At 43.3% G+C, this 14175-nt stretch overlaps 1 protein-coding gene across 14 annotated transcripts in view; it reads right to left on the reverse strand.

Moving 5' to 3' along the window:
• The window catches only part of LOC138978305 (multiple epidermal growth factor-like domains protein 6), a 285073-nt gene that overhangs the window by 13921 nt on the left and 256977 nt on the right, over positions 1 to 14175 (reverse strand). For all 14 annotated transcript variants that reach the window (XM_070350998.1, XM_070350995.1, XM_070350994.1 and 11 more), the window contains 3 exons: positions 13076 to 13333; positions 11517 to 11771; positions 1578 to 1706 (listed from right to left, as the gene is read on the reverse strand). In XM_070350998.1, the coding sequence (XP_070207099.1) occupies positions 1578 to 1706; positions 11517 to 11771; positions 13076 to 13333 (642 nt within the window). The remainder of the gene's footprint in view (positions 1 to 1577; positions 1707 to 11516; positions 11772 to 13075; positions 13334 to 14175) is intronic.

A 14175-nucleotide genomic window follows, 5' to 3' on the forward strand; every position in this document is an offset into this window, starting at 1 on the left:
ACGCAGAAGAAGAAGATTGAAAAAAAGCAAAAATGTAGACGACCACCTTTAAAAGGGAGGGAGTCTTAAATTGGGGGGTCTTAAAAGATGGGTTCCACTGTACTCTCATTCATAGCAACATTTCTCTGTCTTTTATTTCTCATATCGCAGGCGGCATTTCCAAGTCAAGATGTGGACTGAAACTTATTCAGGTCTGCCTACCCTCCAAGTGAAGCTTCAGGAAGCGAGCCGCCTAGGGGGGTCCGGGGGCATGCCCCCCCGGAAATTTTTTTTGCCAAAAGGACACAATTGGTGCAATCTGGTGTCATTTTACCCTAACATTGCCTTCAAATCATCTTGCCAAACTTGAATATTGTCACTGAAAAAATGAAATTCAAACTTACAATATTTACATTTTGTACAAGGTTTGGTGGTGTCACTGCATTCATTTGGAGCTGGCCTGAAGGGACCTGTAATAGGCACTCTTCATGTCTTTGAGCTCCTTGTTGGTGTAAACTCTATCCAGAGCTTCACCGGGTCTCGAAGTGCTTCGAGAGTGTCTTTTGCCATGCTGCCTCTAAAATCTGTCTTGTTCTTGTGGACCACCGAGAAAATTCTCTCGCAGTGTGCTGAAGAGTGTGGAATGGTGAGGATTGACAGCATGACCATTGGCAAGTGTTGGAACATTGGCTGTCCATCTTCCTGCAGCTTGCTAACTGCACACCATGTGGCATCAACTCTGTCTGTGTCTGCGATGCACTGCCGGATGTCTGTATCTTGATACTTGGAAAATTCAAGCTGCATGTCAGTCGTTGGTCTTCTCTGGAAAAATCCAGTGATTTTACTAGTATTGGTGTTTGCCTTTTCGCGTGTTTCTTTATTCTTGATGTGATTCGGGCCTTCCACATGTCGTCGAATGTCATCAATGCCGCCAGATTTACAGCCGAATTCACTAACACAAATCGTGCACAAAACCTTCGTTTCGACACTTCCTGGCTTGATACACGGATATGTCTCCGTATATTTCTCGATGTATTTCTGCGGACGCTTCATTTTTTTCGCAGGGTCATTATCGGTTTCACACACAGCGAGATTTTCTTTCCTTTTTGACGCCATCTTTTCTTCGACCTTTGCTTCTTGCAAGAAGTTGACGCGCATGCGTATTAGCTACAAAAAGCTGCTCGGCAATAGTCGGAACCAGCCTACGTCATTTCTCAGCTGTGACTTCGGCAATTTCCGAAAGTCATTCACCAGGCAATCTCTCTCGCTCACACTTGTGAGCGTGTTTGGAATTTTTTTGAGTTTCCGGGACGCATTTCGAACATCCGTATTTTCCGGAACACTTGATAAAATTTATTGATTTCCGGGACAAATACGGAAATTCCGTAACGGTAGGCAGACCTGCTTATTTGAACTCAAGAAAATACTAAGCCCAACAAAACCTTATAGAAATTTATGAGGAACAGGATTTTCACAGGTAACAATACCCATACTTCCCAGACTATAAGTTTTATTTCAGTTCTCGCCCAGGGTGTGTGACTGCTCATGAAGTTTACTACTTATACAGCTATGCACTGTGACGCTTCACATCGTCTCACCTTTTTCACACGTGTCCCCGGTGAATCCTGGCTGACACCTGCACTGGCCGGTGGTGGCACTGCAGCGAGCACCGTTCACACAGTCACACTGCTCTGTGCAGTAACGACCGTGCATGCCTGCTGGACATTCTAAAACACAAGCAAAAACATATGGAGTTTTAAATATCTAATGAATATAGCTGTGCCTGAGCTCGGAGAAAACCCGTTATAACTATTTATGCCACCACTACAAAACAGGATTTCAAGAAACTGGTACTCTGAGGCCTTATCGTATTTTGCAAAGAATCCTGACACCAAATCAATGACTGAATGTTGAAGGTCGATCGTTTCCATTATCAGTTTGCTTTCATTTCTTAGTGGTATCTGAGGATCAGCTGATCTGTTTTTGTAAACAACATTCTTTTACAAGCAACAGAGCTAAAACTACTACATAACAACCTGCAACTTTAAACAAGTCGCGTAAGGTGAAATTAACTCAACTCAACTCAACTCAACTCAAATTTTATTGGCTTCAATTTTCATAGAAGAATTTGTCTTGCGCTTGGGAGAAAGTAAGAGTATAACATATAAAAACAGCATTCATATCACATTTCATGTATCACACACAGTAATCACTAGTATAAGCCTACAATTATCACATTTGTACCTGTATCATACATGCAAATAAATAGTATCACATTTCCACGTATCACACACAATATATACATTACATAACATACAGCAAGCTTCCATCTCCCCCCCCCCTCCCACACACACATATCCTCGCACGTGCGTCGACTCCATACAAATGACATCATCAGTCCATTAACTAAAATGCACAATGACTAGTAGTGGGTACATGATACTTAATACGTGCTCAACTAGACCTGCTAACTAAAATAATAACAGAAACAAAAACAAGGACTGGGCACAACATTTACACGTGTGTGACCTACTTACATCAGGTGCCTGTGATCTATAAATAACAATGATTGCGTTTAAAGTAAAACATGAATAATGCCGATGTTTACTAACAATGAATACATAACAACTAAGATAAGAATGTATGTGCTTTCATAATACAGTAAAACCTGCATCCAGCGGACCCTTAATTCGGCGGACACCTTTGCATAACGGACACTTCAAGTGAGGACGGATGTATTTTACACTCAAAAACACCTTAAAAGAGCGGACACCTCAAAGGCGCGGACGCGGACACTCTTTTTTGGTCCCGATTTGGTTCGTTACCTGTCAACAACGGTCCGCCATCTTGGTTCTGCAAATACAATCTCGCTGGCGACGCGATGTGAACGCGCGAGAAGCTTATTTTGTAAGCCAACGACAGCACTTAAAAGATTGATTTTTTGTATGGTGCACGCTCATTGGTCGATGCCGTGAATTGAACTGAACTCACAAACAAAAACAAGTTAGGGTTTCTACTTTCTGTACTGTGATGCATCTTCGTCTCATCCTTCGTCGATCGCGGTCTCATCATGTCAAAACGGAAATTTCTGACTTTAGAAGAAAGAGTCGATGTGATAAAGAAATTGAACGGCGAACTCTTCGAGTGGTTTTCGAGAGCTCGATCAAAGAATATTCCCGTGAATGGCCCATTGCTTCAGATAAGAAACCGATTGCACCTCTTTCTCTCTCTCGCTCGTTCTCTCTCTCGCTCGTCCTCTCTCTCTCTCGCTCAGTCGTTCTCTCTCTCTCTCTCTCTCTCTCTCGCTTAGTCGTTCTCTCTCTCTCTCTCTCTCTCTCTCTCTCTCTCTCTCTCTCTCTCTCTCTCTCGCTCGTTCTCGCTATCGCTCGTTCTCCGTTCTCTCTCTCTCTCTCGCTCAGTCGTTCTCTCTCTCTCTCTCTCTCTCTCTCTCTCTCTCTCTCTCTCTCTCTCGCTCGTTCTCTCTCTCGCTCGTTCTCCGTTCACCCTGAAATGCTGACAGCTGTCATGAACTTGAGTAGCATTCTGAAGATGTGCGTCTGAACCAAGTCAGACTGATTCTGGTTTTGTACATACATGTTGCATGTTGAACTTGTTTTCTTTGTCACTTTCTGTATGACTACATGTAATGCACAGTTTAGAATAAAACTATTTGGCTGGGTTTTTTCTTCCCAAAAAATGTCTGCGCATTCATATTCAAAAGAAAGGACACCTTTGTACAAAGGACAGTGGCAAGGTTCCCCAAGGGTGTCCTTTGCTCGCAGGTTTTACTGTATGATTATTTTATAAAACACAGTGGGGAAATTTGGAAAATAATTTTTATACGAAACTGCGCACATCGAGTCGAGCTCTGTAGCGTGTGTGTTCGGAGGCAGGAGACACACATGGCTGTGGATATTAATTGTTCGGTGGATTAAAAAGGATACCCCGACTTCGGCAGGGCAGAAGGAGGTACAAGACGGTGTGCTGTATTGCTGTGTGTGTGTGTGTGCTGTGCAGACATTCTGTGTTATGTGCATGTTCTATTCTAGTCTGTCCGTAGGCTTCCTCTGAGGGCCTATTGTGTACAAGGGGAGGTCACTTCCGCCTTATAAACAAACACATGTGGAGACCCACAGAAATACCATAGCATCGTAATGAAAGAGGGCAAAAATACTGATAACAGCAAGGTAAGACAGGTCTAGGACATTATTTCTAGGACTGACTAAGCAATAGAATACGAATACGAATACTTTATTATCTCATACAGAGAAATTTCAGTGTGGTGCACATTAAAAGACAAAACAAATAATAAGACAACAGATAAAAATACCATACGAAGCATACTACACTCGCGCACGCATATGTACACTAACAGGAATAGTAACATGATTCCAAATAGGTAAATTGCCGTCAGAACAACATCATGATCTTCATAAGCAAATGATAGTGAGAACAAAACAAAATTCTTACTACATTTAGTCAAGCTGTGGAACTCACAAAATGAAACTGAACGCACTGCATTTTTTCACAATGACCGTTGTCCGCCGCTTGTGCATAACGGAGTGAAACTGACGAGCCTGTTCAGCGCGGTAGTGGTTTCGTTGTGCTGCATAGCACGCTTTTCTGTACCTCTCTTCGTTTTAACTTTCTGAGCGTGTTTTTAATCCAAACATATCATATCTATATGTTTTTTGAATTAGGAACAGACAAGGAATAAGATGAAATTATAAATTTTAATAATAAATTTTAATTTGATTATATACTTACCCAACTCACATAAATGCAATTTACTTCAGTCTAGTGCTAGGACGCTGAATCGTCACCTTGGTAACAAGGGGAGGTAACCCTAAAAAAAGAGCGACCTTGACCCTTTAATATAACGAAGTCTCGCGTGACTTCCTGACCTTGCCGCCATCTTTGAATCATACTCATACGATCGAAAGCGAACAGAAAAACCCCTCTTTTTTTTAGGAAACCACAAAACCCTCAAAAGCGGGGCAGGTGGGAGGGTATTCACTATGTGAGTTGGGTAAGTATATAATCAAATTAAAATTTATTATTAAAATTTATAATTAAATTACATTCTTATCCCAACTCACATAAATGCAGATTGCTAATAAAGGTGGTGGGCTGCTCAATCTATAAGCTAGGCAAAAAAATATACCCAGCTGCGACCATTGCTTGAAGCGCGTTAGAACCGTAACGCCGCGCGCTGCAAAAGCCACGCAGGTAAAGGATGATAGAGAGCTCCTACGATATCCAGTAGAAGAAGTCAAGGACCTCGGGATATCCTACTAATTTGAACACCAACGTAGATAAGAACCTGTCTACCCTTGTGATCAAAAACGATAAGAGTAGTTTTGCTTATGAACCTTTAAACCTCCTGTAAAGGACAGGAAGGAGCATAATGAGATAACTGATCAGATTCATAACAATGGATCGCCTATGGCAAGAATCTTAGAAAGAGGAAAACTATAAAAACCATCAGAGATGGTTGTCCTAGTTGTTGATGCCTGACAAAAAGTCTGGACGGAAACAGAGTGAGGTAGAGAGCCTCTATTGAAACCTACATAACACTGTAAGCCAAAGAGTGTGTGAATCTCGCTACCTCTGCGCGCTGCAGCTAGGAGGAAAGGAAGAACGTTTCACGTAATGTTTATGAAGGCTAGCAGAATGCAGCGGTTCAAAACATGTGGAGCATTAAAACTCCGAAACCAAAAGACCCAGACTTGTCTTGAAGTGGTCTTTTGTATTGAACCCTATCCAGTATATGGTCTCTCTGAGAAAAGAGACCTGTCATCTTATAATGCGAGCTAAACAAGTCACACTGACAAGATTAGGGAGAAGCATAGCCTAATTCACGTAAGGCACAGAAATAGGCCCATGTTCTAACAAACCGTCTGGACAGAGCTCAAAAGAGAATAGTCCAAGATACAAAATACACCACCCCCCCCCTTTTCCTTCACCTTACTGCCTTATCTCAAAAGGCTAACAAGTGAGGAGGAAGGACCCGTTTGCGGGAGTGTGACAGAATGCCACTGATCCTTTCAAATAAAAGGATGAAGCTCTGATAGGAAAACAAGCCCAGAGAAGACAACCATTGTCCTCGATGGCTAAGGGAGTGGTGTCAGAGAGAGCAAAGTACCCATCTCCCTACACCGTGGCTTGAAATAAAGAGGGCGAACTTCTGTTAACCGGAAAAGAATGCCTCGCGGGAACAAAGCGCCACTGAGTTCGAGTGTGAGTAAACAGCAGTACAATAGCTGAAGCCATAAGGCCACAGCTTGAAAGTTAGAAAGAATGCCTGAAAGGCCCATATTCAAAAACGGTCACCCGTCCCGGTAGCAACCGAGACCGATGACGCTTAACCTCGGTGGTCAGAACGAGACCGAATTGCGGCCTTTGCTGAAAAACGAAAAAGACTAAGCCGAGGCTACAAAGATGAGGGTAAATTTTCCCTATTGCAAAATCAGGAGTGAAACGTAAGGAGTATTGAAAACCTGATTGCATGCTAGTACTGTGATAGCCCAGCCCGCAATTGGGAAAAGCACGCGAGGGTATCAGTAACCCGATACGCTCTTAGACTAAGCTCCCATCCCAAGAGAGGGTGCGTGAGCGTCTTCAAATTTCAGTTTCCCGATGACCGTAACATTAGAGGCATTACATGAAGTCAGTTCAAAAAACCTTGAGAAAATAATCTCAAAGCAAGAGAACTGGCCTAGGGATAGAATACGGCTTCCGTATAAAACCAAGGTTTCCTTAACTGGAAAATCAAGTACTAGAAACCTAAAGTTGGGAAAAATCGCTGAGGGGAAGGTAAGCTGTACCCTCCCTCTGCCCTTTGAGCGAAATTGGCTCAGCCTAAATTGACGCTTAGAAAGCGTGCAGAAAGACCTGAGAAAGTACCCAAAGCTGAATCCCTGAAATGAAAAACCAAGATTCAACTTTCGGATAAACAGAGGGGAAGGCGCGGTAAAACCGGGCGCCTGTATGCCATACTGTGACACGTGTGACGTCACTTCGACGGCCTAGCCGAGAAGGCTAAAGAATCTAACAGGGCGAACAAATGCGTACCATTCTGCGATGTAGGAGAAAACTCCTAGCACATTGCAAATTTAAGAAAAATCCAGGGGCCGTCGCAGTGAAGGCTACAACGAGAGTGTAGCCTGTTAACTCGCGGGAGAAAGCCCTGCAAGGCGTAATGCCAAAGTAGAACACTGACCTCAAGGAATGTGATTCTATTCATTGCTGGCAAAACAAAAACAACAACTCACCGTCTTTTGCGTGTGGGAGAAAAACCACCCCAATGCTCAAGACTTCTGTGCCAAACCTAAGTTTAGCCACATGATGATGATTAAGTTCTTTCCGTAACCTCTCAGAAAGAAAAGCTGAAACTAAGGAATTTCTGCGAGTCCTTTGTGCTGCGCAGCGAAAGTCGCCTCAAGACTGAGGTAGGCTTAGCCGGAAAAGACCCGACTGAGAGGCTACGAACAGTAGCTCAGCGAGCCTAATAGAGATTTTGAGTCAGAATGTGAGCCAAAAATTTGGACATGTTCTGGCGATTTGTCGGAACCCAAAGCTTATGACTCTAAAGAGAAAGCGCGATTCCGTAAACCGTAAAAGCCGAGATTGTTTTAACAGCTTGCCTTGTTTTTCCGCCACTGAGGCGAAAAATTAGCGGCCTTAGCAGCTTCACCCGAGAAGGTGAAAAATAAGAGATATGCCGCACCATAGATGGGCGTACCTACCACAAAGCTGCCTAAGGCAGAGGGTCTAACCCTAAGTGTGTTTGCTTAGCTTTGTTACCTTGCCTAAATGAGGCAAAAGTGGCAAGCTGAAGCAGTTCACGGCTCCTCCCAGAAGATGGGGAGGAAAGCACCGTAGCATAAACGTGCGAACACTCCCCTGATGAGCCACAAAAACAAAGAGCGGAGTAGATCCGCCTCTTACTTGTAACCTGAGCCAAGCGATGGCTGACCAGACAAGCAAACCTCTGAAAAGGAAAAGATTAAAGTGACTCAAAAGTGACTCTAAATCTTAAATCCTAGAGGGAAAGGAGAACCTGCCGCGTGCACGGAATGTGCAAATAAAAGCGCTGGGAGGCTTCGCTGCTCAGTAGACTTAGTCAAAGCGGCTAGAAGCGTCATAACTTCCATCTCCCGTGCGTCACGACAAAACTCGAAGTTGACAAGCGCAGAGAAGATAAACACGAGAAAAAAACTTTGCAAAGTTTTCGAACTCGAAAAGATCAGGTGCTTATTCCCTCAGAGCAAGAGAGAGGACTCAGTATAACGTACTGTTCTACTGTAGCCGTCCTCTCTAACAGACAAGCGACGTCTTTCTCTACCACATCACCACCAAACTTGAATGAGTCCAATGACAACGCGATAGATCTCGACAGAGATCTCTGCAAGGACTCAGAGAGAGACAATAACTCAAGCAAGCGTAAGCCAGTCTCCTCCAAAGACAAAAGAGAATTCTCCGTAAACGGGAATACTCTGTCTCTGCTGTATCCATCTTGCCGACTGCAAGTTCCGGTGTGACCGGAACGAGGCAAGGCAAACAAGTCAAACAACCTGACTGAGTTATGCGGCAGTCAGTGTAAACTTCTTAGCCAAACCAGCAGGCAAAGCTGAGGCTAAACACGAAGAAGCCAGGTAAGGCTGCACTGAAACAGGAGCCAGACCAAGAGCTGTTAACAGCAGTACAGCGTGAAACGCACCGCCATGCTGAACAGTAGCTAGTAGCTTAGAAAGCTCAAACGCTACCAACGGGGATTCCCGAAAACGGAACTGCTGCTTCTCAGAACAGAAACGGAAATCCCCGAAAGCGGAAGGAGGTTGTGCAAACAAACCAACAGATGTTGCAACACCCTCCTCGAAATACCGCGAAGCCACTTCCGCTGCCAAAGCCATTGCTTGCGGAAGTTTAACCGGCATCCGGAAGTCAGAATCTTCATCTTCCTGAACGGAAGCACCGAAATCCGACTTAAAGTCCCGCACATCCGTGCAACCAGGCAACACACTTCCGCCCCGACTAAAGTCAGGCGAAGCGTTGCCCGGAAGAGACGACACGCGAGGGATGCGATACCCACGCAGTGTGTCCCTAGGGACTGCTTCCGCCCTGGCGGACGGAAGCGGGGAATGCTGCTACGCCGCACCTACCGAACGCAATGCGGTGGTGACAACGGACGCAGTGTGTCCCTAGGGACTGCTTCCGCCCTGGCGGACGGAAGCGGGGAATGCTGCGACGCCGCACCTACCGATCGCCATGCGGTGGTGACAACGAACGCAAGTCCCCTGTTCGGTGAGACCGAACACGTATCTGGGCTCACCCCCTGTGCTATCCGCTCGAGCTTACGGAGCGGCATCACACTGGGATGGCTTTCACTCACGGCGCGGCGTACCGGCGTGGTTACTTTCTCCAGTATACGATCTTCGCTTTGGCCGGAGAACCCGGCTACTAACGAAGAATAAATACCTTGATCGTTAACAGGCCGACCACCAGAAGAGGCCTGAGAACGCAGAAGAGAAAAACCGTCACTGCCATCAAAAGACGCATGCACGTCAGCGGACGTGACTGTGGCCAAAGGAGGAACACGCACCCTGCCCCGGGAACGGGAATCCCCAAAACCAGGAGGAAAAGACAGCAGTACTGCCTTGGTCGACGAAAAATTCTGCTGAAAGTGCTGAAATCTGGGAGCTCAGAGAGCGCAAAAAGGCACAAACATCTAGCTATATCACCAACAGAGCTAGAACCTGAAGCAACTGTAATTGATTCTAAGACAATTTTGGCATGGGTAAAAAACAGGCATGTCAACAGTAGCTCATTGAGCGCAAAAACACAGAAACATCTTGCTTATCACTAACAGAGCTAGAACCTGAAGCGACTGTAATTGATTCCGAAGGCAATTTTGGCATGGAAAATTCAGGCATGTCAATAATAAAATCGAAAGAAGATTTGACAAGAGATCTGAGACGATAATCACAGCGAAACTCGCACAGGCTTTCGATTTACGGGGAGGCTTATTTGACAGGAGAAGGCTCCGCCACTGGCTTAGAGTTTCCTTTTACCACTAACCGACATGGTGGGTGAAAAGTGTAAACAACAGCTAAGCGCTGGCAAAACCTAAGTCAAACTATCAATGAAAATATCAAAATAGCTCACCCCAAACACACGTAGAGAGCAGAGGAACGTGCACGAGTACCAAGGTGTGGGTCTGACACAAGCAGCATCAGACAAAAACGGCTGAAAAGCCGGAGCGAAAACGAACACGTCCGTGTCCACTGAGCGCTGAAGAGAGTATGAGTATGATTCAAAGATGGCGGCAAGGTCAGGAAGTCACGCGAGACTTCGTTATATTAAAGGGTCAAGGTCGCTCTTTTTTTAGGGTTACCTCCCCTTGTTACCAAGGTGACGATTCAGCGTCCTAGCACTAGACTGAAGTAAATTGCATTTATGTGAGTTGGGATAAGAATGTAATTTAATTGTTTTTGAATCGATTTCGGAAATTTAATTTTGATCATAATTTTTATATTTTTAATTTTCAGAGCTTGTTTTTAATCCAAATATAACATATTTATATGTTTTTGGAATCAGGAAATGAGGTAGAATAAGATGAACGTAAATTTGGATCGTTTTATACACACACAAAAATATTACAATTTTCAGATTTTTCATGACCAAAATCATCAATTAATTTTTAAGCCACCAAGCTGAAATGCAATACCAAAGTCCGGCCTTCGTCGAAGATTGCTTTACAAAAATGTCAATCAATTTGATTGAAAAATGAGGGTGTGACAGTGCCGCCTCAACTTTTACAAAAAGCCGGATATGACATCATCAAAAGTATTTATCGAAAAAAAGAAAAAACGTCCGGGGATATCAGTCCCAGGAACTCTCATGTCAAATTTCATAAAGATCGGTTCAGTAGTTTGGTCTGAATCGCTCTACACACACACACGCACAGACAGACACAGACAGACACACACACACACATACACCACGACCCTCGTCTCGATTCCCCCTCTATGTTAAAACATTTAGTCAAACCTTGACTAAATGTAAACAAATAAACATAAGGAGTTCAGGAATTATCGTGATTGCAAAAAAACCATAATTCAAGCAGAAACCCAAACCGATCGACTGCTTACGTTCCAAATCAAGACAGGAATCAAAACCATAAATGAGCTTCAACAGCTAGTGCACATTAATGCATCAACTATTTTCAAGTTTAGATACACAAACTCACTGGTACTGAAGGTGTTCACCTTGGACTGCATGCACGCAACAGTCCAAAAGTGCCTATTTCTTTTTCCGTTACGATATCATTTGTGATGTAATAAAAAAAATTTAAAAAGCATATATACAACTTAGAAGTGTATTTATGTACGATTATGCTTTTATTTATTGTCTTTGTGTTATGAGTAATTGTGGCGCCAAAAGACAAACTTCCATGTTTATGCAGAATGAAAATTAAGACATTATTGTTTTCATATTTTAGCTTATCTTACTGTTACAATTTCTACACCACTCACCCAGTTCACACATCTGCCCGTAGAATCCGGCAGAGCAAGAGCAGCAGCCCGACACAGCGTCGCAGGAAGCATTGTTCTTACACATACACGAGTGTGCACAGTCGGGCCCGAACCAACCGCTGCGGCAAGGGTCCGAGCAGTCTTCTCCTGTGAATCCCAGGTGGCACTTGCATGTACCGTGGACTGGGTCGCAGTGACCGTTGGCACATTTGCATTTCTCCTCACAGAAGTAGCCAAAGGTACCGTCTGGACAAGCTGCAAGGTTTAAGGTGTGTAAGGATAGTGTTATATGCTTTCATCACTCCACAAGAAGAGGTGATGATGATGATGATGATGATGATGATGATGATGATGATGATGATGTAGACAACAATGTCAAAGTTATTGATGGTCATGATGGCGACAATGATAAAGAAGATGATAGTGATAATGATTATGATGAAGATAATGATGATGATAAATGATGTTGAAGATGGTGATAACGATGATGATATATGATGAAGATGGTGATAATGATGATGACGATGATGATGATGTAATGATGATTAACACATTTTCACGTCTGCCTGTAACTGGTACAGCATTCTTTTATCCACCGACATAAAGTAGCTGCTCCACAGGATGAGCTACTAATAGTCTGTACAGTTTCAACCTTTATCACATACAAAACATTGAAATATCAATTTAGGATCTTCAATGATCCTCACTCAAAAAGTGCTTTTCCTTGCGACTTTTTCACACTCTTTAAAAAAGCTAATAAATTAAAGAAACAAGAAGAGCAAACGCTCGATCGAGTCACTTTCGCAGTTCTGAATATTATATGAGGCATCAGATGGACAGGAAGAAATTGCTATTCACAACACAATGAGTCACGTTCACATAAAATTTGAGCCCGGTCACTTTTATAGTTTCCGAGAAAAGCCCAACGTTAAGTTGTGTGTTGCCGAACAGAAAAGGCTAGTTATCTCCCTTATTTTTCTGATAACGTTCGTAAAAGGCTACAGATGTAAATACTTTGATGTAAAGAATAATCCTACAAAGTTTCAATCACATCCGATGAACTTTGTCAAAGATATAAAATGTCTCATTTTTCCTTTGACGCTGACCTGTGACCTTGAAAAAGGTCAAAGGTCAACGAAACCATCGTTAAAGTGTAGAGGTCATTGGAGGTCACGACTAAACAAAATATGAGCCCGATCGCTTTGATAGTTTCCGAGAAAAGTCCAACGTTAAGGTGGTGTCTACGGACGGCCGGACGGCCGGCCGGCCGGCCGGCCGGCCGGCCGGATGGCCGGCCGGACAGACTAACACTGACCGATTACATAGAGTCACTTTTTCTCAAGTGACTCAAAAAGGAGACTAAATCCAAAACATCAAGTGGCAACTGGTCAAAATAGATGTGCATCTTCTAACATTGTTTTGTTAAATCTTACAATGTTTTGCCTTTATGATTCCTGACTCAAAACTGACAGGTTTATTAGTCCGTCATGTACGCAAATTAAGCCAGGGAATACAAATAAAACATAACGCATTTCTTCCTCCACACTACATGTACTTACTCTCCTCGCAAAACTCTCCAGTGTAGCCTGGCGGACACTTGCACCTGCCAGAGCGCTTGTTGCAACGCGCGCCGTTTTGACACATACACAGCGCTGTGCAGTTTTCCCCGTAGCGATTCTCAGGGCATCGTTGGTTGCAGGTGGGGCCGACATAACCAGCGTTGCACATACACATCCCAGTTTCCACATCGCAGCTTCCTCCATTGTCGCACTGACACACGCGATCGCAGTTAGGACCGTACTCTCCCTCACGACAACCTGAGGTATAAGGGGTGTGGATGTCATTTTGTGAGGCATGGGTATAACGTTACATCACAGGCACTTGACACAAGGTGGGCAGGGCATGTGGCTTAGGTGTGCTCTCCGTCCTAATACTTAGATTGAGTAGTAGAGTAAAGAGTCCACCCGCTTACCCTGTGACCACCCAATGTCATGTGCCTGTGCATAACATTATGATCTTTATCTTTCCCAGTCGACAATCATTAACACGCAAAATAATAAATCAGAATGTAAGGATGATGCTAGATTAGTGATATGTTCAAATTGTCATTCTTCTTCTTCTTCTTCTTCTGCGTTCGATGTTTAAATTGTCATTGAAATTAAAGTAAAATAATGAAAGTAGGAGTATCAGAAGATACTATTTTCCACACAATAGACTATTAATGAACTCTGAACCTCAAACTTTTAAAATAAGAGTGAATCAACAGTTTATATTCAAAACATCATATTCAATCATCAATCAATCATCAATGTTGTACCGTCTGTGAAATATTTGTCTGTCTTTGATGACAGATAACAATTATCGTGGGTGGGACGTTTAAAGTTCATGTTCATGAAAGCAAAAACAGTGCTAAAATACTGATTCTTAGCTATGAGTTACTGCAAAATTTACAAAAATAACCAGCCAAACAAACTTTTCATGAATAACGTACATGTAAAACTGAAAGAAGAATTTTTTTATGAGCATTTGAATACAATGAATGTTGTTCAATGAATGAATATTTCAAGAAACAAAATTTAGCCTGCAAGAACTTCAACAAATTCGATCTCACATGTGAAATAAAGCAGAAACAAATTAGAGTAGTACCATGGAAAAAAAC

Source organism: Littorina saxatilis, linkage group LG10, assembly GCF_037325665.1.
Source record: "Littorina saxatilis isolate snail1 linkage group LG10, US_GU_Lsax_2.0, whole genome shotgun sequence".
In the NCBI taxonomy this organism is placed as follows: domain Eukaryota; kingdom Metazoa; phylum Mollusca; class Gastropoda; order Littorinimorpha; family Littorinidae; genus Littorina; species Littorina saxatilis.